We start from the raw sequence: 21,418 nt of genomic DNA on the forward strand, positions 1-21,418 counted from the left end.
TGGGGCAAATAAGCTTTCTGCAAGATGTTTTATGCTAATCTGGTGAGAGTTGGGATCTGTTTACTGTTTGGAGTTTGTTCTTGTCAGAAGCTTCAAATTTCTCTAGTCCCATAGTTTTTGTCCCCTTGTTGCCTTTGTGTTTCCCTAAAATCTCCTTAAATAGTCTGTGCCTTGTAGTTATTTTTAGCTGTAATTAAACTCAATTAAACTGTAATTAAACTCAAACCCTATTAATGATATAGTAAGAAGTTGCAAAAGAGAAGCATTCTATAATTAAATGTCAGTCTTTTAGTGGGCCTGAGTCTTTGGGCTGTGACCTTCACAAGTGTTTCTTAGCCTTTTTTTTTTTCTCCTTGTCCTCCTTAGAGGAGATGAGACAAGAAAGCAAGAGGGGGCTGGTGTTGGGTATTAGCCCTTTTCCATCTACGTGAGACAAGTCTTTGGAAAAATCTTTTTTACTGGAGATCAGGCCTTTGTTACAGAGAATGCTCTTGGCGTATTTCAAAATGGTTACTTTTCCTCTCTCCCTGACAGAGACCTGAGATAGTTTTCTTATCTTTTCACCATGAGAACCTGGTATGGCTCCTGGAGTCAAAACTCGCAAATAGTTTTGGCTTTCAGGAATTTCTCACTCTCTCTCACCCTGGTCCACAGTCAGACTCCAGAAACTTGTCAAAATTAGCACTTAGATGTTCCTACCAGTTTGGTGCTTGTGGCTTCTGCTCCAGACAAGCTTATTTCAGCTGTGATTCTCTGTGTTCACCTGTCTCTTCAGATTTTGGCATGGCAGTTTGCCCTGTGACTTCAATTCTCTGATGGGTCCACGTAAAGTTTGTTGATTTTCAGTCTGTTCAGCTTATTTCTTGCAAGGATAGGAGCAGTAACTTCTAACCACTTTATATGTTGGAACTAAAACCTGAAGTTACATATCTTTTTAAAAATCTGATTTTTAGTATGTGCATACATATGTTGAGTATGTGGTATTTTTTATAGAATTAAAACCATACCTTACACACAGTTTTATAATTTTTCATTTAACATTGTATAATGGACATTTTAATATCCTTAAATATTCTTTAAAACAGAACTTTTAATGGCTGCAGGGTTATTTTTAAACATATATGCTACTTGTATTTATCTATATAAAAATTCTGCACTGAACATCTTAGTATATGAAATATGGTGCACATTTCTGTTTATGCATTTTGATACATTTGCAAAAGTAAAATTACTTGGTCCAAAGAATAAGCATTGTTATGGTTCTTTACATATAAATAAATTACCTTCCTGGAAGTGTTTTTAAAAATTGTTTGTACTCCCACCAAAAGAATAAGACAATTTTTTCAACTTACGTTCATTAAAAGAAATAAATGGTATCTTATTAAATTATTGACTTTCAATCTCTTAATAATTAATGGGATTGAATGTGTTTTATTCATAAATGGTGACTATAATTTTAGATAACACTTATTGTGAACCTACTTGTGTCAGATACTATTCCAAGTCTTTATATGTATGACCTCATTTATTCTGCCCAGCAATCTTGTGAGGAGCCATTGCATTGCTTTTTATTTACAGATGAAGATATTGAGGCACATGGAGGTCAAATAACTTGCCAAAGGTCACACCTTGAGTAACTGTATGAAAAAATGAAATTCAAGCTGGATGTATCAGAAGTCTCAATTCTCAACCATCTCCTATTATTTTGCTTCCTCAAAGCAGGTAGGTCATTGCCCGTTAAAAAAAAAATTATATGTGTTCAGTTTTGCCCCTGCAGATTTATAAAACATTTTATAAGTTGAAGATATTACCATCTGTTTCTTATATATGTTGAATATATCTCTCAGTTTTTAATTTGTTTTTAAATGTTGCTTATATTTTTATACTTAATGAATATTACTTTCCTGATCAAGTTGAAATAGAATTTATACACAGCAAAGCTTATCCTTGTGACTCTACAGTCCTGACTTCTAACAAATGCATGCAGTCATAAACCACCAGCAAAATCAATACAGAACATTACCACCACCTCCCAGAAACATCTTAATGCCCCACTATAGACAATCCTACCCCTCATTCTCAGACCCTGTCAATCACTCATCTGTTTCCTGTCCTTTAGTTTTATCTTTCCAAAATATCATATAGGGGCGCCTGGGTGGCTCAGTTGGTTAAGTGTCTGCCTTCGGCTCAGGTCATGATCCCAGATTCCTTGCATTGGGAATCTCTGCTCAGCAGGGAGTCTGCTTCTCCCTTTCCCTCTGTGCTTTCTTTCTCTCTCAAGTAAATAAAATCTTTTTTAAAAAGTCATATTAAAGGAATTATACAGTAGGTAGTTTTTGGTTCTTGCTATTTTAATGTGAGATTCATCTGTGTTGTGTATCAGTGGGTTGGTCCTTTCTTATTGTTAAGCAGTATCTCATTATATAAACATATTACAGTGTATCTCTCCAGTCACCCACTGAAAGCATTTGGGTTGTTTCCTAAATTGGGTGATTACAAATAAAGCTACTACCTACAGGTTCTAATGTGCACATATAGTTTCACTTCCCTTGGGTAAACACCTACACGTGGGATTTCTGGGTCTTATGATAATTTCACTAACTTTATGAAAAATTTCCAAATGGTTTTCCAAAGTGGTTGTAGTATCTTGCATTCCTAGTTGCTTCAAATCTTTGACAACACTTGGATTGTTCAATTTTGTTTGCTTGTTTATTTTTAGCCGTTCTAATAGGTGTGTAGTGGTTTTAATTTGCACTTCCCTAATTACCAATAAGGCTAAGCATCTTTTTACGTACCTATTTGCTATCTATATATCTTCTTTGGTAAACCCTCTTTGAAATCTTTTGCCTATTTTAAAAATTGGGATGTATGTTTTCTTATTATTAAATTTGAAAGTTCTTTATATAGTCTAGATATAAGTTCTTTGTCAAATTTGGGGGTTTTTTGGCAAATATTTTCTCCCAATCTGTGGTTTTTATTTTCAAGTTTTTAACAGTATCTTTTGGAACAGCAGAAGTTAATAGCTTTCCTGAAGTCCATAATAATTTTTCTTTTATGACTCTTTAAGTATGATGTTAGCTGCAGGTTTCTTATAAATGAACTTTACCAAGATGAAGAAATTTCTTTTTATTCCTAGTTTGTTAATAGTGGTTATCTTTGATGTACATTGGATTTTGCCAAATGATTTTCTGTCAAGGTGATTATATGGCTTTTTATTTATTTATTTTTAAACTTATTTTATAAATTTAAATTCAGTTTAGTTATCACATAGTGTATTATTAGTTTTCGAGTCAGAATTCAGCGATTCATCGGTTGCCTGCAATTCCCAGAGCTCAGTACATCAAGGCCCCTCCCCAATGCCCATCACCCAGTTACCCACCCCCCCACTCTCCTCTCCTTCAGCAACCCTCAGTTTGTTTCCTATAGTTAAAAGTCTCTTATGGTTTGTCTCCCTCTCTGTTTTCATCTTATTTTATTTTTCCTTACTTCCCCTGTGTTCATCTGTTTTGCTTCTTAAATTCCACATATGAGTGAAATCATGTATTTGTCTTTCTCTGACTGACTTATTTCACTTAGCATAATACACTCTAGCTCCATCCACTTCATTGCAAATGGCAAGATTTCTTTCTTTTTGATGGCTGAGTAATATTCCATTGTATAAAAATGCACAACATCTTCTTTATCCATTCATCTGTTGATGGACATCTGGGTTCTTTCAATATGGCTTTTTATTTTTATATTCAATATATTGAATTACATTGATCGATTTGAAAATGTTAAATGAAGTTTGAATTCACAGGAAAAACTTCTTTCAATTATGATGTATTATTATTTTTATATATTGCTGTATTCAATATGCGAGTATTTTTGGAGATTTTTTTCCATCTACATTTATAAGGGATTTTGGTCTATAGCTTCTTTTTTCATAATATCTTTGTCTATTTTTGGTATTAGGATAATACTGGCCTCATAGGATGAGTTTGGAGGTGTTTTTTCCTCTCCTATTTTCTGGTAGAATTTGTGTAGAATTGATATTATTTCTTCCTTAAATGGTAGAATTTGCCTGTGACACTATCAGATCCTGGAATTTTCTTTTTTTTTTTTTAAAGATTTATTTATTTATTTTGAGAGACTGAGAATGAGAGAGAGAGAGAGAGAGCACATGAGGGGGGGAGGGTCAGAGGGAGAAGCAGACTCCTCGCCAAGCAGGGAGCCCGATGCGGGACTCAATCCTGGGACTCCAGGATCATGACCTGAGCTGAAGGCAGTCGCTTAACCGACTGAGCCACCCAGGCTCCCAGGTCCTGGAATTTTCTTTGTGGGAAAGTTTTTAACTACAAATTCAATTTCTTTGATTGATATAGGCCCACTCCAGATATTTATTTCTTCTTGAGTAAATTTTGGTAGTTTGTGTTTTTCAAGAATTTTGTCTATTTCATTTAGAATGTTGAATTTTTGGACATAAAGTTGTTTGGAATATTTCCTCATTATCCTTTTAATGGATGTAAAATCAGCAGCGATGTATTGATGTTCCCTTTTTACCAGTGGTATTAATAATTCATGCCTTTTTTTTCCTTGAACAGTCTGACTAGAAATTTATCGATTGATCATTTAAATAAACCATTGGCATTTTTCATTGATTTTTTCCTTGTTTCTCTATATTCAATTTCATTTATTTCTGCTCTTATCTTTATTATTTCTTGTTTTGTGCTTGCTCTAGGTTTAATTTGATATTTGTTTTCAGGTTTCTTAAGGTGAATACTTCAATCATTTATTTGAGGCCCTTTTTTTTTTGGCCCTTCTTTTTTCTAGTATGAGTATTCAATGCTACAGTTTTCTCTTTAAGCTGCATCCCACAAATTCTGACAAGTTGCATTTTCACTTCCTTAAGTTCAAAATACTTTCTAAGTTCCTTGTGACTGACCACCTCTTTAACCCATGATTTACTTAAAAGTGGTTTTTAAAAATGTTATTTAGATAATTAGGGATTTTCCAGCTATCTTTGTTCCATATATATTTAATTTAATAAAGCTGTTTGAATTTGCAATTTTTAATAACTTATAAATTTGAACATGCTTTATTTATAATAAATAGTGTAATAATATTAGGTAAATTTTTTTGCAAGCTTACTCTGAGCCAGCGACTATTGTAAATATGTTGTGTATATGAGCTCATCCATGTTCACAGGGGTGCTCTAAGGAGGCATTTTGTTCTCCTTTCTTTCCTCATGAGGATTTTGAGGCACATGGTGAGAAATTAGAGAATTCGAAATTCAAATCCAAACAGGATGTTTTTGGAGCTTCAATGTCGCACAATCTCCTGGTAGTGCCCCTTCTTCCTGTAATCAGGTTCTTTGCCCATTAAAAACCATTGTATGTGTTCCCTACTCTCCTGTGAATTTGTAAAAACTTTTTGTTAGTTAAAAATATTACTTTTTGGAGATTTTTAATACACACTTGTCTGTTTATTCATAATAAAAATAAGAAAGTTTATTCATTCCCCCCAAAACAAAGACAATATTCCTCTTTGTTTCTCATATGTGTTCAAAGTATTTTTCCTGAGTTTTAAATGTGCCTTTACTCTTTTTTAACAACTAATGATCTTTTATATATTACTCAGTAAGGCTTGCACATCTTTTTTCTTGTGATTTATTCCAATGCTTTTAGGCTTAGAAAATCTTTTGCATTGCAAATATTGGATCAAAGTTTACCTGTATTTTCTTCCAGTTTTTTCCTTTTTCCTTTTTTTTTGTTTTGTTTTGTTTTTTTGGGGGGGAGGGTTTCTTTTACATCATATACAATGTTTATATGTATTTAAAAATTATTTAGAATTAATTTTTCTTATGGTAGGATCTATGTTAGCTTGCCCAAATAACTATAGCTTCATCCCAGGACCATTTAGAATAGAATCTTTCTTCTCCCCCTAAGAGCAGTTTTTGAGCCCTTTCTTGTGTATGGCAATAAATGACACGGTGATGAATTCACTGACTGCACCATAATAAAAAATGGCAAGAGTCATAAAAAAAAGATAAGATCATAGTAAAGAAAGTGTGAGTTAAAATGTGTTCCAACTTTTGTAACTAACCAAATAAATAGTTGGGAATGGATTTACTATTTGGTTTGAACAAGAAAATAGCAAGAAAAAGACATTAACTAAGGATGTGCTTTTTTAAAAAAAATTCACATTCAATTAATTAACATATAGTGCATTATTAGTTTCAGATGTAGACTAAAGATGTGTTTAAGATGTAAATGAAGGTATTACATTTGTAAAAAAGAAGAAATTATGAGATAAAATAGCAGAAATATATATATATAAAACAGCATATTACTGTGGAAAAGAACAAATCAAAAACATTGTAACTGTGCTGAGAGCAGGTTTCACCTCCGCAACAGTGGACGCAAGAAGGCAGTGGGGTAGCATCTTTAAAATGCTAGAAGGAGGGGCGCCTGGGTGGCTCAGTTGGTTAAGCCTGAGCCTTCGGCTCAGGTCATGATCCCGGAGTCCCGGGATTGAGTCCCACATTGGGCTTCCTGCTCAGCAGGGAGTCTGCTTCTCCCTCTGACCCTCTGACCCTCTGACCCTCTGACCCTCTGACCCTCTGACCCTCTTCCCTCTCGTGTTTTCTATCTCTCATTCTCTCTCTCTCTCTCAAATAAATAAATAAAATCTTTAAAAAAAATGCTAGAAGGAAAATACCTGTCAATCTATAACTCCTATTCCAAAGTAAGGAGAAAATAAAGACAGTTCCAAACATAAGAAGAAATTAATACCCAGTGGCTCCCAATAAAAGAACCATAAAAGATATACTTAAGCCAAAAGAAAATAGTTTTCAGGATATAAAAAATAAGAATTAGCCCCAAAACTGATACAATATTTGAACAAATTTAATGATCTTTCGATGGTAAACTTGACTATTTTTGTGCTATTTTTTTAAGATTTTTTATTTATTTTTTGAAGAGAGAGAGAGACAGTGAGAGAGGGAACACAAGCAGTGTGAGTGGGAGAGGGAGAAGCAGGCTTCCCGCGGAGCAGGGAGCCTGATGTGGGGCTCGATTCCAGGACCCTGGGACCATGACCTGAGCCAAAGGCAGACGACTGAGCCACCCAGACGCCCCTTTGTGCTATTTTTTAAAGGTGAAAGTAAAGCGCTGCCCAAATGTAACAATACGGGACTGGAAAAGATGCTCAGTAATGAGTCCAAGATGACGGAATTCTTTGTTTCTGTTGAATTCAAAATACAGGACGCCTTTTGGGTTTGTAGGTGATGTGAATAATTAAGGATGCATGCTAAAATCTCAAAGTTAGAACTAAATAATAAAAAAGTCAAAATGTCCCAGAAATAGAAGGGAAAGAAAGAAAATGTAAAATTTTTATCAATACAAAGACAACAATAGGAAGAAATACAAAGGGTGTAATAGCTCTGTCTGCCCTCATGTCTGCAGGTATGGGAGATGGCTTGCTTTCTGGGGTCTTGGGAGCCGGATATGGGAGAATATTTGCGGACATGTTACAAAACTGTAATTCTTCTTGCTGCCAGTATCTCAAAAAGACTTAATAAAGCAGCACATTTTCCATCCACCACAGCTGACCAGCCAGGGTAGGGGAATTCCAGTAAACTAGGTAACCCCCAAATTGCCCAATGTCTGCTTTTTAAAAGAGCCATTTTTAAGCTGCTAGTTAGGAAGTCATTCCGACTGTAGAACAAGGACATCACTTATGTTCCTTCTGTGTTTACCATAGCGATTCTCAATGGTTAACAATTTTGCCATTGACAGGTACTGTTTATTTTTCTATTTCCCTGCCTTCTGAATTAATGATCCCACCGTAACACTAGCCAAGCATTTTTGAGTGTGGTATTATAGAAATTACACAAATTCAACTTTATCCTATTTTTTTTAATCTGAGAAATTTTCAAAGCACTTCAGGATAACTAGAGTTGTATAACTCATAGTTTTTACAGAGTTTGGGGCACTGCTTAGTGTAAACATTCGGTTAACCCCGGTAATTGGGCAGAGTGCTCTCTGGACCTTGTTCCTCATGAATCTCCGGAAATTGGGAGCAACTTTAACAGGGAGAGGAAAGAAAGTCATAGGTGTCCCCCAGTCACTGTGTTCCCCTCTAGTCTTATGTCCATCCTTTGGGTGGAAGAATTCAAAATGCAGGGCAGACATAAAAAGACACTGAAGACCCAATTCAGGTCTGAAGGGAGGACTTTACTATCAGGGACAGATAGTAGGACTATGTCCCTGTTTGTCTATAAGATGCTGGTGTAGAATGAGCATATTTTTAAAGGGTGGAAGTTGACATCTTAACTGCAGCATAGCGCAGATAAGCAAGGAATATTTACTGAGTGACCAAGTGGTAGCTTTTTATTACTGACTGACAGACTTTACTGATATCAGGTTATGTGACTGGGTCTCAATCCTGATAAAGGAGTTTGCTGGGGTTTGTCAGAGATATGGACATAATCTTTTCCAATGTAATTGTTCTGGAAAGAGATTTCCACACCTTAAAGCTAATATAAAGGGTAGAAGTTGCATTGGCAGCCTCACTTGCTCTAGCACCTTCTTCCCAGCAGGCAAAATGAAAATCCTTGTGAGTATTTGTTTATGCTTCTTTATACTCTTGTGGTGGTTCTTGCGAGGAATGTTCAAATCCAGTATGCCTTGGATTTCAGAACTCTTAGATGAACACTGTGCATGCTTCTAAGCTTGTGTGCTTGAATTAAATAATGTCTTTGGCAAGGATAGCATTAAACATGAAGTCGGATATTTACTGGTCCATTGTCTATTTTCTGAGACATTTGCTAAGAAATGCAAGGAAAACATTTTGGAAATATCTAGAGAATTTTAATTTGGAGAATTTTTAATAATAATTCCTTATTATTATGAGCTTGGGAAGGAATGCAGGCATTTTGGGACAACTGCATTTACTGTTTAAAAGAGAAGGGGCAATTTTTTGAAAAAGGTAATAGCAGCTGTCATTTTCTAAGTGCATATGAGATTCTATACTAAACATAAATACTTTGATTTATTCACTTCAACAACTCTGAGCTGAGTAGTATTACCCCCATCCTACAGGTGAGGAGACGGAGGCACAGAGGAATGCAATTTTCCCATGCCGGCAAATATGAGTTGTAGACTTGAACTGTGCCCATCTCCGGCCCCACTGGCAGGAGCAGTCACGGCCCAGCATTCTTGCCATGCCAGCCCTCTTCCTGCCGATCCCAGGCCTGATCCCAGTCTCCCGTGGCTCCCCATTGCAGTGCGCCATGAACAGAGGTCTATATTTTGACCCAGAATGGAACTCCTTCCCCCAGTGATCTATCCTTTATTCTCATTTAGCTGTTGAGGGAGAAAACAAAACAATAAGTTCCTCCCCATCGGGTGTTCAAGATTGTCGGCTTAAAGAGTTCCATCTCCGAGGGGTCTCTGGATTTTCCAAGAGGAGAACTGTTGCTGAAACATAAACGTGTAACCTGGGTGTATTACTCATGGTGTTGGGTGGGTGGTTATTTGGGGGCCAGGGACACTTCCTGAGCTCTCTCTAATTATATCACTATGGTAGTCAGTCCTCCACCCATCTGTTCAAACCTCTGTATTAGAACCATTAAATAGAATAGAGAGGAGCGTCAGAGGTTACAAGAGCTGGCCTGGAGTCAGAGAAGGCCTGTGGCTGGGCAAGTAGGCAGGTTGGAGATCGCAAACGGGTCTTTGTCAGACACTCCACCCCCAGTCATCAGAAGAGAAATGTTATTGGTGATTGTTAGGAAAGTCGAAAAATCCTCCTGGCAGGTCTTAAAAATATCTGCCTTCCTGCAGACTCCCTCCATGAGCGGTTTGCAATGACAGTGCCATACACGGTGGTGTTCAGAAAAGAGAACACAAAACTGGGATCAACACAAAACTGTTGGATAAGACTCTTCACACAACTGCAGCAAAATGGCAGAACTGCATCACCGTCAGCCTCATGGCCTGTCAGCCTGTCATTTGTCTGACGGCATCACTAAGGAGAATATAGAGGCTTTCCTCGATGTCAGCCTCGAAAGTGAGCCATGCCTCCAAGCATCCTATTTTCATAGTTTCCCTTGGGGATCCATTGTCTTTCCATCACCCATGAATCCATTTTACATCTGTTTTACCTTCTCAAAGAATTAAGTACATTTTTTTTTTTAAACCATAAAACACAACTTCAGTCCTGTAATCCAAATCCACTGTGAGTCACACCAGGGTGTTCTCATAGTAAAATGAGTTCTTCCTCACAGTTCACCTGCTCCAAGTTGTTTCTGGCATAAGAACACATGCTGCCTAGAAGATTATGATGTTGGGAAGGGTTGGGAATGGGGCATAAAGGTAGAACCTGGTGTCTGATAAATAGCATAAAGTCAATAAATACCTGTCAAATGAGGGAAAGTGTGTTTCACATCTCGGAAATGCACTGTTGACCACCCATGACCACCCTCCTGTATCTCCAGGTATATATTTTCTGAGATACTTGTACTTGAACTGTTCAATGCCTCCTTAAGTGCCCTCTCTCAAAGACTGCCCTAAAGAGAATAGATGCAACCGGTCTGTTTTTCAGGTGGTATTTCTGGTGCTGGTCATCTTTGGGCCACAATCTCATGGATACGAGGTAAGTTGGTTCGCTATGGACTTTATACCTTGGAGTTACTGGGAGGAGAAAAGGAAGATACAGGAACATCTATCTGGAGGACCGTAGAGAGCCCATATGCCCTATTTGGGGATGGAATCCCAGAAATAACCAATAATGGAAATGATAAGGTTGGTTCTTTCTTTCCAAATGTAATGCCTCAAAAAATGCAGCCCATTGCTTTAAAATGTGGTCAATTTCATTTCTCCTGTGATGTCATTGGTTCTGCCATATGTAATACAGTAAACCATGAAGAAGAGCTTCACGTTCTTACTTTAGCCTGGGTTTTCGGTCTGGGATGCCAGTGAGGTTTCAGACTTCATTCTCTTGTTCATAGCAAGTGGAGGGCTTTATTTTGTCAGGAGGGTTGCTTTTCCAGTACATATGACTTATGGAAAAACATTATGTCTTTGTTGTTAATCTAGGTTTATAACATCATCAGCTCAAACAACAATGGTGGCAATCTTCAGGAGACAGTGACAATTGACAATCAAAAGAATATCGCCATCGTTAACATCCATGCAGGATCATGCTCTTCTACCACGATTTTTGACTATAAACATGTAAGCAGAAAGGGAATTTTTATATTCTTCAAGACTGGGCTTGTAAAGGGTGAAGGGGCAGCCATTTACTATGCATTTGAATTCTAAGAACTATCCTTGCAATTCTTTCAGAATTTCCTTACTTTCGTTTTTCCTTTTTAAAAGATTCTATTTATTTATTTATTTATTTATTTATTTATTTATTTATTTATTTATTTAAGGGAGAAAGAGAGAGAGCGTATGTGCACTTGAGCAGGGGGAGGGGAAAAGGGAGAGGGAGAGAGAGAATTTCAAGCAGACTCCCCGCTGAGCTCAGAGGCCGACTGGGGGCTTGATCTCATGACCCTGAGATCATGACCCGAGCTGAAAGCAAGAGTCGGATACTTAACCGACTAAGCCACCCAGGCTTCCCCAAATAAAACCATTCCTAAAAAAAAAAAAGTGACAGGAAACATACACATCTGCTTGACCGTTTCAGGTGGCAACTGGAAGCATCATGATAATTGTCTCACTACAGGCTCAGGAAGTGTCTCGAAGAGCAGACCCAAACCAGAACATGGCCTGGCACACAGGCTCTCAAAAATATTCGCTGAATGAGTAAATGAATGAATTAGGGCTTCTAATACAAAAACTCATGCAGAAAAAGAGCAATTGTGGAATAAACAATCACAGAATAGCAGAAATCCAGAACAACTATACCCATTTAACTATGTAAGTAGGATATGCAGTAAATCATACTTCTTCTGGAAGAAGGAAAGTATGTTAACCCAAAACTCCAAACTATTTCCAAGTTTCAGTTACTGGTATTAACAATAAGTCTCAGAAACCTGCTCAGAAAAGTCATTTGGTCCTTTATCCATTTATTTATTTGTTTTCCATTTGTTCCACCTGATTAGGAGCCTGCTTTTACTGTGGGATAGAGCCATGCACTGTGAATATAAGTAGGTTGTAGTCCATCTCACTGGACATTTGAACACACTTTCCGTCTCCTTTTCTTGTAGGGACCTCCTCACATGCCTCCTCCCCATTGGCATGGGGAGTTCTGACAGGTTTAAAAGCAGAGAATCTTTGAAAGATACAGTTTTAAAGGAAGTGGTACTGAAATTGTTTTTTTAAAGCAGATTTCAGAGAAATCCCCCAAGTGTCTTTAAAAAAAACCCAGAGTGGTGAGGACTTGGTTTAAGCCCCTTCCACTGCCATCAGGCTTTACCTCAGGCTATTTCTGAATTTTAGGAACTGGCAATTTGTGAGATTTGAAAAATAGGAACTAGAAGAGGGTTTGTATGACATACAGCCTCACAGACTGTATAATTATTTGGAACTCTGTAGAGAAAATTCCATTCGGGATGAAGGTTAGGTGGCCTCCCGTTCCGTCCGGTTCCATGGGCCTCACCCACCATTGCTGTTTCGATCCCACCTTCCTCCAACCCAGCGCCGTCCAGCCAGGTTGGGTTTGAGGTGGAGCAAGGATGGAGAGAGGATGGTAAAGGAGAGAAGAGTCGATGAAACGTGTGTGTGGGTGTTGGCGGTGAGGATGAGTGTAGGATGTGAAGGACAGTTTCCCAAACAGCCCTGTCCACTCGAAATCTCTACAATGGTGGAAATGCTCTCTATCTGTATTTTCCAACAGAGAAGCTACTGGCCGCTTGTGGCTACTGAGCACGTGAATTGTGTGACAGAGGAAGTGCGTTTTAAATTTTACTTAATATGAATTTAAATTTAAATAGCACATGTGGCTAGTGATGAACATATTGGAAAGCACAGTTCTAGAGAATATTGTATTTACCCCAAATTGAGGAAAAGGCAGAACGAAACCAATAGAAAGAGACCAACAGCTGCTGCTTCTTACTTGTTCAAACCCCACACTACAGGCCCTGATTGCAAAACATGAAAAGTGTGGCACAAGTCATGGGTTTGTACAACTTTAGAGATGGAAACAACAAAGCAAAAGTAAAACTGTGATGTAAAAGAAGGCGAATGGATAGAAGGGATGGCGAATTGAAAAGCGGTCACATGCACTCTCTGTGCGTGCTCAAGGCTTTCCTCAAGGCTCAAACGTTCTCCTTACCAGTTCTGAACCCGGGGAGCCAGGCAGGCCAGTAACTGTGCTCTTGCTGCCTCAGGGCTACATCGCTTCCCGGGTGCTCTCCCGAAGAGCCTGCTACATCCTGAAGATGGACCATAAGGCCATCCCCGCTCTGGACGAACTAAAACGATACATCTATGAGAAACAGGTGATTCTGCAGTACCCTTTCCCATTCCCTGTTCCTTTGCCCAGGAAAACTGGTGCCTACAGAGGAAAGAAGAGGGTAAGGGGGAAGACCATAATATTCTATCTTACCGTGGATATGTACTCTCTACCTGTTAAAGTGTTTTCTCCTTTATTGTTTTTGGGACAGGAGTACATGAGTACATCGCTTCGCTTGATTTCTACCGTTTAGCCCCCAACCCAAGAACTTATAATAAATTCCACTGTTTTTCTGGAAAGGACTGAGAAGCAGGGCTCTCGGAAATAGTGACTGGCAGAAAAATGAGCGAAGTTATAATAGTCCACAACACAAAGGTGCAAAGAAACAATATGGGCTAGCGAGAATAAACAAACCCTGCATGAGGCTTGGAACCGGGTGTTTCATTCTCCCCCTGTAACTTCCCATCTGTGCCACCTCTGCCATGGGATTCACCCTCCCTGGGTTTCACTGTTACCAGCAGTGAAATAACATTGGTAATAACGAGGCTTCCCTGCAGACCAAGTGCTCAGAAGGAGATGGTGTCTTGAGATTCCTGATGGCCTTCTGCTTAATAATATGAAAAAGAAAAAGCAGTTTAGGATAAGGGACATCAAGTTATGTCAGTCTACTTTATCCTATGCCCCTCTCTTCTACTGCTCTAGGCTATGAAGAACATGTACTCTGACAAATACTTCTGGGTCAAGTACAACCCACTGCAGTCTCTGATCGTGCACATAGACTGGTTCCTGTTCGGCTCACCCATCAGGCAGCTCTGCAGTCATGTTCCCCTGTACAAGGGGGAAGTGGTTGACAAGATAAGTGAGTACCAGGAAATTATTCCTTCACCAAATGTCTTCTGAAAGCTCCCCTGTGTGGGGCACTCTGCTTGGGGTTGTGCAAAATACAGGTAGACATGAAACACGACTCATTTCAGTTAACTTCGGGAACTAAATATCTACCATGGGTGGAAATCATGCTAAACGTGAGGGAGATACAGAAATGAGTGAAACTCTGCTGTTAAGTCTGGTGGAGAAGTTGATGGGTTAACACGGAGGATGAAATTTTAGGATGTCCTGGGTGCCAAGGAAAAACGATTGGATTTCCTACTGTTCCTTGTGCTGACGGGTGCTAATAATACAGTATTGTATACTTGAAAGTTGTTGAGAGGAGATCCTAAGCATTCTTACCATGCACACACACAAAAGAATTACCCATGTTAAGTGCGTGAGTTTATGGATGTGTTCTCTTGATCTTGGTAATCGTTCTACAACGTGTATGTATATCAAATCATCACAGTGTACACTTGAAATATATGCAAATCCATTTGTCAATTATTCTTCCAGAAAGTTTTAAAAACTATTTTCAGAATCTAGGATAGAATGAGTCTAAGGAAGAGCAAGCAAAGTGCACTGATCCGCAGGGAATAAAGTCCTGAGTCATCCAGCTAACATATATCACTGCAGTCATTACTGGTATTTTTATACAAAATTTCCAAACATGGGAGAGTTGCCAGAGGGAAAGAGGGGCCAGGCCACAGATGGCGAATGCAACAAGATAAATTCCCCCAGAGTAGTGGAAGGTAAGATACAAGAGAAAATAATGAGCATTTATCACACTGTTACTGTCTAGAAAAAAATATTTAAGATATTTTTCTTTTAGTAGGGTCATTAGTACTTACGAATAAAAGCACATTATGCAGCCATCAAAAAAACCGAAATCTTGCCGTTTGCAATGACGTGGATGGAACTGGAGGGTATCATGCTAAGTGAAAAAAGTCAATCAGAGAAAGACATGTATCATATGACCTCACTGATATGAGGAGTTCTTAATCTCAGGAAACAAACTGCGGGTTGCTGGAGTGCTGGGGGGTGGGAGGGATGGGGTGGCTGGGTGATAGACATGGGGGAGGGTATGTGCTATGGTGAGTGCTGTGAATTGTGTAAGACTGTTCAATCACAGACCTGTACCTCTGAAACAAATAATACAGTATATGGTAAAACAAAAAAGAAGATAGTAGGAAGGGAGAAATGAAGGGGGGGAAATCGGAGGAGGAGACAAACCATGAGAGACTATGGACTCTGAGAAACAAACTGAGGGTTCTAGAGGGGAGGGGGGTGAGGGGATGGGTTAGCCCAGTCACAGGTATTAAGGAGGGTACGCTCTGCATGGAGCACTGGGTGTTATATGCAAACAATGAATCAGGGAACACTATATCAAAAACTAATGATGTATGGTGATTAACATAACATAATAAAATAAAATTAAAAAAACAAAAAAACCTAATGATGTATGGTGACTAACATAACATAATAAAATTAAATTAAAAAAAAAAAGCACACAGGCAGGTCACCAATGCAGAATGTCAGAGCATCAATCGAACAGAGTCAGACAGCACTTCTAGAAGTTGTCAGTCTTTTTTCTTTTTAATTTTATTTATTTGAGAGAGAGAGCATACAAGGGGGGGAGGGAGAGGGTAAAGCAGACTCCCCACTGAGCAGGGAGCCCAAGGTAAGGGAGGGCTCCATCCCAGGACCCCAAGATCATGACCTGAGCCAAAGGCAGATGCTTAACCAACTGAACCACCCAGGCGCCCCTAGGAGTTGTCAGTCTTATTTAAGCTAACATGTTATCACCCTTCATAATACAAGGATAGCTAAAAACTTGGGTAACATAGAATTACATGTACAACCCCTAGTCAAGACATTAACCAAAAGGCATGGGTTTGTTGCATTCTAATAATGTATTTCTCAATGCTCCTTCTTCACAAATTTGTCCCCTTTTCAGATAACGTCCGTACTGACGTCTGCTCAAGGACCGGATTCCTGGGCATCTTTGGAATCTCCATCTGCTCGGGTGTTGGCGCTTAAGCATCACCCACTGGCCTCGTCTTTTCCAAGACGCACACCCTTGGTTTCCACTCAGCAGCCAAATTAAGTTCTTTCCAAAGCCCCAACTAATGTTGAGACTCAGGGGTAAAACATAAATCCTGTATCTACAGATCTCTGGGTGTTTGCTTTTTTTGTAAACAACAAAGGGAAGCCAAACAATGTTGATGTCAACATATAGAAGGAAAGAATTTGCCAGGATTTCAAGTAAAGTACATAAGGTGTGAAACTTCCCCACGTAATGAAGCTGAGTCATCACAGGGTGGTCAGCTGGGCGCAAGTGTACGTCTTGCCTCCACCAGACCAGCTGCCCACCTGTCCAACGAAACGAAGGGGATTCAGAGGGCCCTTATCGTGATGAGCACCGAGAAATGTGTAGAATTGTTGAATCATTAGGTTGTACTCCTGAAGCTAATATAACACTGTATGTTAATTATACTTGAATAAGAAAGTAATAAAATAAATTCTAACTAAAAATAAAACAAAAACCACCACCTGCGCATTCTGGGCGGAGCCGGCAGTAGCCTGCCCCTGCTGAGGGGGGCGGGGTGTGGTGTCCCCGTAGCAAACAACTTGACTGCTCAGGTGATGGGTACTATCTCCTTTGACAAGGCACCGAACTTGGAGGGCCAGTCACATGGCTTTTAGAAGATGCCCTGTAGGGGCACCTGGGTGGCTCAGTGGTTAAGTGCTTGCCTTTGACTCAGGTCATGATCCCAGGGACCTGGGATTGAGCCCCGCTTCCGGCTCCCTGCTCTGTGGGGAGCCTGCTTCTCCCTCTTCCACTCCCCCACTTGTGTTCTGTCTCTCTCTGTCAAATAAATAAAGAAAATCTTAAAAAAAAATGCCTTTTAGCTCATCAAAGCACTAGTTTCAACCTTAATAAATACTTTTATAATATATTTTGTCCTGGAGTGAGGGGAGAGGTCGTGGGGAACACCCATCACCCAGAGAAAGATGAACCTTACTGAAAAATCTTGACAGGAGTGAGAAACTAACTGGGAACACCAAGCCAACATATAAAAAGAAAGCCATTTCCAATATTCCAAATAAATTGTGTAATGTGGGCACATTCCCAGATCATACAGCTGGTTCTCCTATGGACCAGTCAGCTGGGAGCAAGTTCAGAACATAGAGGAATGCCTTTAACAAGAATTTCTGTTATCAACTGCTCTTATTCCTAACTGTGCATCTACTTCATAATAACCATTAATAAATATATTTAAAACACTTAACCATGTGCTCAGCACTGGGACAGGTATGCTGGCAAAACTACCCTCGTCAAGGAAATTATGTTTTTCTTGGGGACGTGAGACATTTACATGAAAACATTTGCTAGCAATGGTAAAGAGCGTATAATAACATGCCAAACGAATAACAGAATGTACTAGCTGAGACCTTGGTGTTTGTGCGATAGAACTCAAAATCAAATTAACTGAGGCAAGGAGGTTGGAATTTACTGTCTCATCTTGCTGTAGAAAGATCGGGATATTCTGGTCTCCGGTGGCTAGACGTAGGTGCACGAAGGTGGCCAGACTCTCGTCCCACTCCGGACTCTCCTCTCCGTGTGTCAGCTTCAGAATCTTACGTCATCTTTCTCCGGGAGGATGGAAACACCACCACTGTGAGCCCCAAGGTCCCCATTTTCTCAGCATCATTGTCAGAGAGGAAGGGACTCCTCTTCCTTCTAATTTCAATTAGTTTTAATTTACAAATCTTTGGAAAGGCACCAGATTGAATCACCTGTGGCACATTCCTACTCCCCGTGGCCAAGACTTGTGGGGGTGTGTTGGGTGGAGGAAGTGTTATGACTGGCGACCTCCTGTGGAATTTACTGCTTAAATTTTTTCTTTTTAAAGATTTTTATTTATTTATTTGAGAGAGAGAACAAGAGAGAGGGGAGGGTCAGAGGGAGAAGCAGACCCCCGCGGAGCAGGAAGCCCGATGTGGGACGCAATCCCGGGACTCCAGGACCATGACCTGAGCCGAAGGCAGTCACTTAACCAACTGAGCCACCCAGGCGCCCTGGAATTTACTGCTTAGAGCTGTATTATCCTCATTAATTTTTACAACGTTAGTCCCTTTTTTAAAGCGAAACTTCGAGTTCTGCTTTTTCCTGACTCTGCTTTATCATTAAGTCGGTTAACCCAGCTCAGTGCTGGTTAAGGCTGAATACCTGTTAGGGGCAGCAGGTGGAGTGGGCCAGCACACGCGTAACAGGAATGTGTCCACATGGACGTTATAAGGGAGCTGGGGCCCCATTAAACCTTCTTCAGAAGGAGCTCCTTCTTCAGAGCTGGGGAGGGAAGATATCAACTGTTTCCATTTTTGTACGCCTTGAGATATTTTCTAATTTTCCTTTTGACGTCTCTTTGACCCGATTGTTAGTCAAGAGTGTGTTGTTTAATTTCCATGTACTTGCGAGTTTTCCTGTCTTTTTTTTGTTAGTGATTTCTAGTTTTGATCCACTGTGGTTGGAAAAGATACTTGGAATGATTTGTAAATTTGTTAAGACTTGTTTTATAGCCTAATATATGATCCCTCTTGGAGAATGTTCCATGTGAGCTTGAGAAGAATCTGTATTCTGCTGATGTTGGATGGAGTGTTCTGTATAGGTCTGTGAGGTCCATTTGGTTTATAGTGTTATTCAAGTCTGCTTTCATCTTATTGATTTTCTGTCTGGATGATCTAGCCATTATTGAAAGCGGGGTTATCAAAGTTTCCTGCTATTTTTGTGCTGCTGTCCATTTCTCTCTTCAGATCTCCCCTGGTTTATATTTTATATTTAGGTTCTCTGATGTTGAGTGCACATATATTTATAATTGCTATATCCTCCTGGTGAATTGACCCTTTTATCATTATGTAATGACCTTCTTTTCTCTTGTGACAGTTTTTGACGAAAAGCCTACTTTGTCTGATGTAAATAAATACAGCCACCTCAATCTATTTTAGGTGCAATTTGCATGGAATATTTTTGTCCATCCCTACATTTTCAGCTTATGTGTGCCCTTAAATCTAAAGCTAGTCTCTTTTGGACAACATATAGTTGGATTTTTTTTTGGATCCACTTATCTACCCTGTATTTTTTTTTTTATTGGGATATCAACTCTGTTAATTCACTGTACGCCCAAGCATCAACCTGCTCTAGGCCATCACGGAGGAAGGGCAAGTCTGGATCAAACAAAACAAAGCACCAAGGATGCTAGCAGAGCTGATCTGGCTACTAAAGCTGGCCTGAGGGACACGAATGTGCCAAAAGGGGTTTTGTAGGAAATGTGGTAAGGCTTGCAGTGGGGGATTTGTTCTTCACAGTAAGTGATATGTCATATAGACTCATTTGGTCATTTTGAGGTAGAACTAAATGTAATTTGTTCATTCAAAGCTCCCAGGATTTGAGTATGTGAGCCCAAGCACTTTATTATGCAAATTCTTTGCTTGGACAGCTGTTTGAATGAGTCTAAGCATCAGTTAACCCAAACATAATAAATATCCATTGATGAGCTAACAGAAATACTGAGACTTCTAGCTTCTGATAATGATGAATTAGCCTATATCAGACTAACCTTGCTGACAGAACAATTACAAACCTGGACAAAACATTAAAAAAATAAGTGTCTGAAGGCACTGGAGAGTGACCCAAAGCAGGCCGAAACTAAAGAGAGGTAAGACCTTTGAAAGAAATGTATATCATCTATTGTTGATCAGAGTTTTCCATAATTACATGACAAAAAAATCCACTGAGGACTCATTCCCCACTTAGTCCTTATTCCCCAGCCCCCCTTTCCTGCTGACACAACCTCTTTGTTCAAGTGGCGCTAAATGGCAGCCAGGAGGGCCAAGGTTGGGAAGGCCTGGGCTACCTCCATCTTGTTTCCCTTAAGAAGATAACGTAGCACCGGCTTCCTGAGTCTTGTGATTGGTCTATGGGTGGCCGTATGAACTCAGTTCTGGTCAAGGAGACCTAAGTGGGAATTTGCTAAATGAGACTTTCAGGAAGGGTCTTTCTTTCCTGATAAAGAAGCACAGACCCAGCTGGCGTGCAAGTCTGCCCTCTGCTCTCTCCTGTTATTCTTCCTTCAGCTTGGATGTGACGCAGATGCCGGGAGATGCATTGCTGTTTGGGGACCATCAGGCAACAATCCTGGAGAGGAAAGGTTCAGGAAAGAGTGAGCTAGCGTGCTGGATGGCATCATTCTAGAGCAGTTCCACCTGGGACCATCATTCCCGGGATTCATCTGACACAGAGCAATGTCTGTTTGTTGGAGTTGCTGTGACTGTGTTATCTTTATTTGCAGCTAAAAGCATTCCTTACACACCTGAAAAGGCAGAATCAATCCTCTGGGCACACATGTCCCAGGCTCTGGGCCCACCCCGGCACCAGTGCCTGCACTCTGCTCCCCGCCACGATTCCTTCGGAAATTCCAGGTTCACCACATCCCTGCACTCACACTGCAGACACCTGATGCCATGCACTTTTCAAAGAATGACTGAGAAAAAACTGTTACTGGGAGCCCACCATCTAGCTCTCCCTGCCTGCTTTTCCTTCTTTTAGTCCAGACCCCGTCCGCAGTTGCTCCCTCAGCTCCGAAGCAACTGTGTGAGGCTGTAGCAACTCTTTTGAAAGGACTCAGGACACACCCAGGAACCGAAGCAAGTGTTTCTTGGGTTCTGGGGTCTGGGTCTACCCCATGTAAGGAGGTGAGCCCATTTCCTCAGCATGCTTCTTTTTTTTTCTTTAAATTTTTATTGTTATGTTAATCACCATACATTACATCATTAGTTTTTGATGTAGTGTTCCAGGATTCATTGTTTGTGCATAACACCCAGTGCTCCATGCAGAACGTGCCCTCTTTAATACCCATCACCAGGCTAACCCATCCCCCCACCCCCCTCCCCTCTAGAACCCTCAGTTTGTTTTTCAGAGTCCATCGTCTCTCATGGTTCGTGTCCCCCTCCGATTTCTCCCCCTCCATTCTTCCCCTCCTGCTATCTTCTTCTTCCTTTTTTTTTCTTAACATATATTGCATTGTTTGTTTCAGAAGTACAGATCTGTGATTCAACAGTCTTGCACAATTCACAACACTCACCATAGCACATGCCCTCCCCAATG

General features: G+C 39.9%; 1 protein-coding gene across 1 annotated transcript; it reads left to right on the forward strand.

Moving 5' to 3' along the window:
- Positions 1 to 8,586: 8,586 nt before the first annotated feature.
- GKN2 (gastrokine 2) lies at positions 8,587 to 17,031 on the forward strand. The gene is made up of 6 exons (XM_028116364.2): positions 8,587 to 8,598; positions 10,585 to 10,635; positions 11,079 to 11,216; positions 13,319 to 13,429; positions 14,086 to 14,242; positions 16,208 to 17,031. The coding sequence occupies exons 1-6, from the start codon at positions 8,587 to 8,589 to the stop codon at positions 16,288 to 16,290; spliced, it is 552 nt and encodes a 183-aa protein (XP_027972165.1). The 3' UTR covers positions 16,291 to 17,031.
- The last annotated feature ends 4,387 nt before the right edge of the window (positions 17,032 to 21,418 follow it).

The sequence above is a fragment of the Eumetopias jubatus genome, unplaced genomic scaffold (genome assembly GCF_037043125.1).
Source record: "Eumetopias jubatus isolate StellerSeaLion01/CBP00866 unplaced genomic scaffold, mEumJub1_p1.0 scaffold_9, whole genome shotgun sequence".
NCBI classification, from domain to species: domain Eukaryota; kingdom Metazoa; phylum Chordata; class Mammalia; order Carnivora; family Otariidae; genus Eumetopias; species Eumetopias jubatus.

What these genes read in the sequence shown, in the direction of transcription:
- GKN2 (XM_028116364.2), top strand. An exon ending in CACAATCTCATGGATACGAG is followed by an intron (nt 10,636 to 11,078) that starts GTAAGTTGGTTC and finishes TTGTTAATCTAG; the next exon opens with GTTTATAACATCATCAGCTC. An exon ending in GATACATCTATGAGAAACAG is followed by an intron (nt 13,430 to 14,085) that starts GTGATTCTGCAG and finishes CTACTGCTCTAG; the next exon opens with GCTATGAAGAACATGTACTC.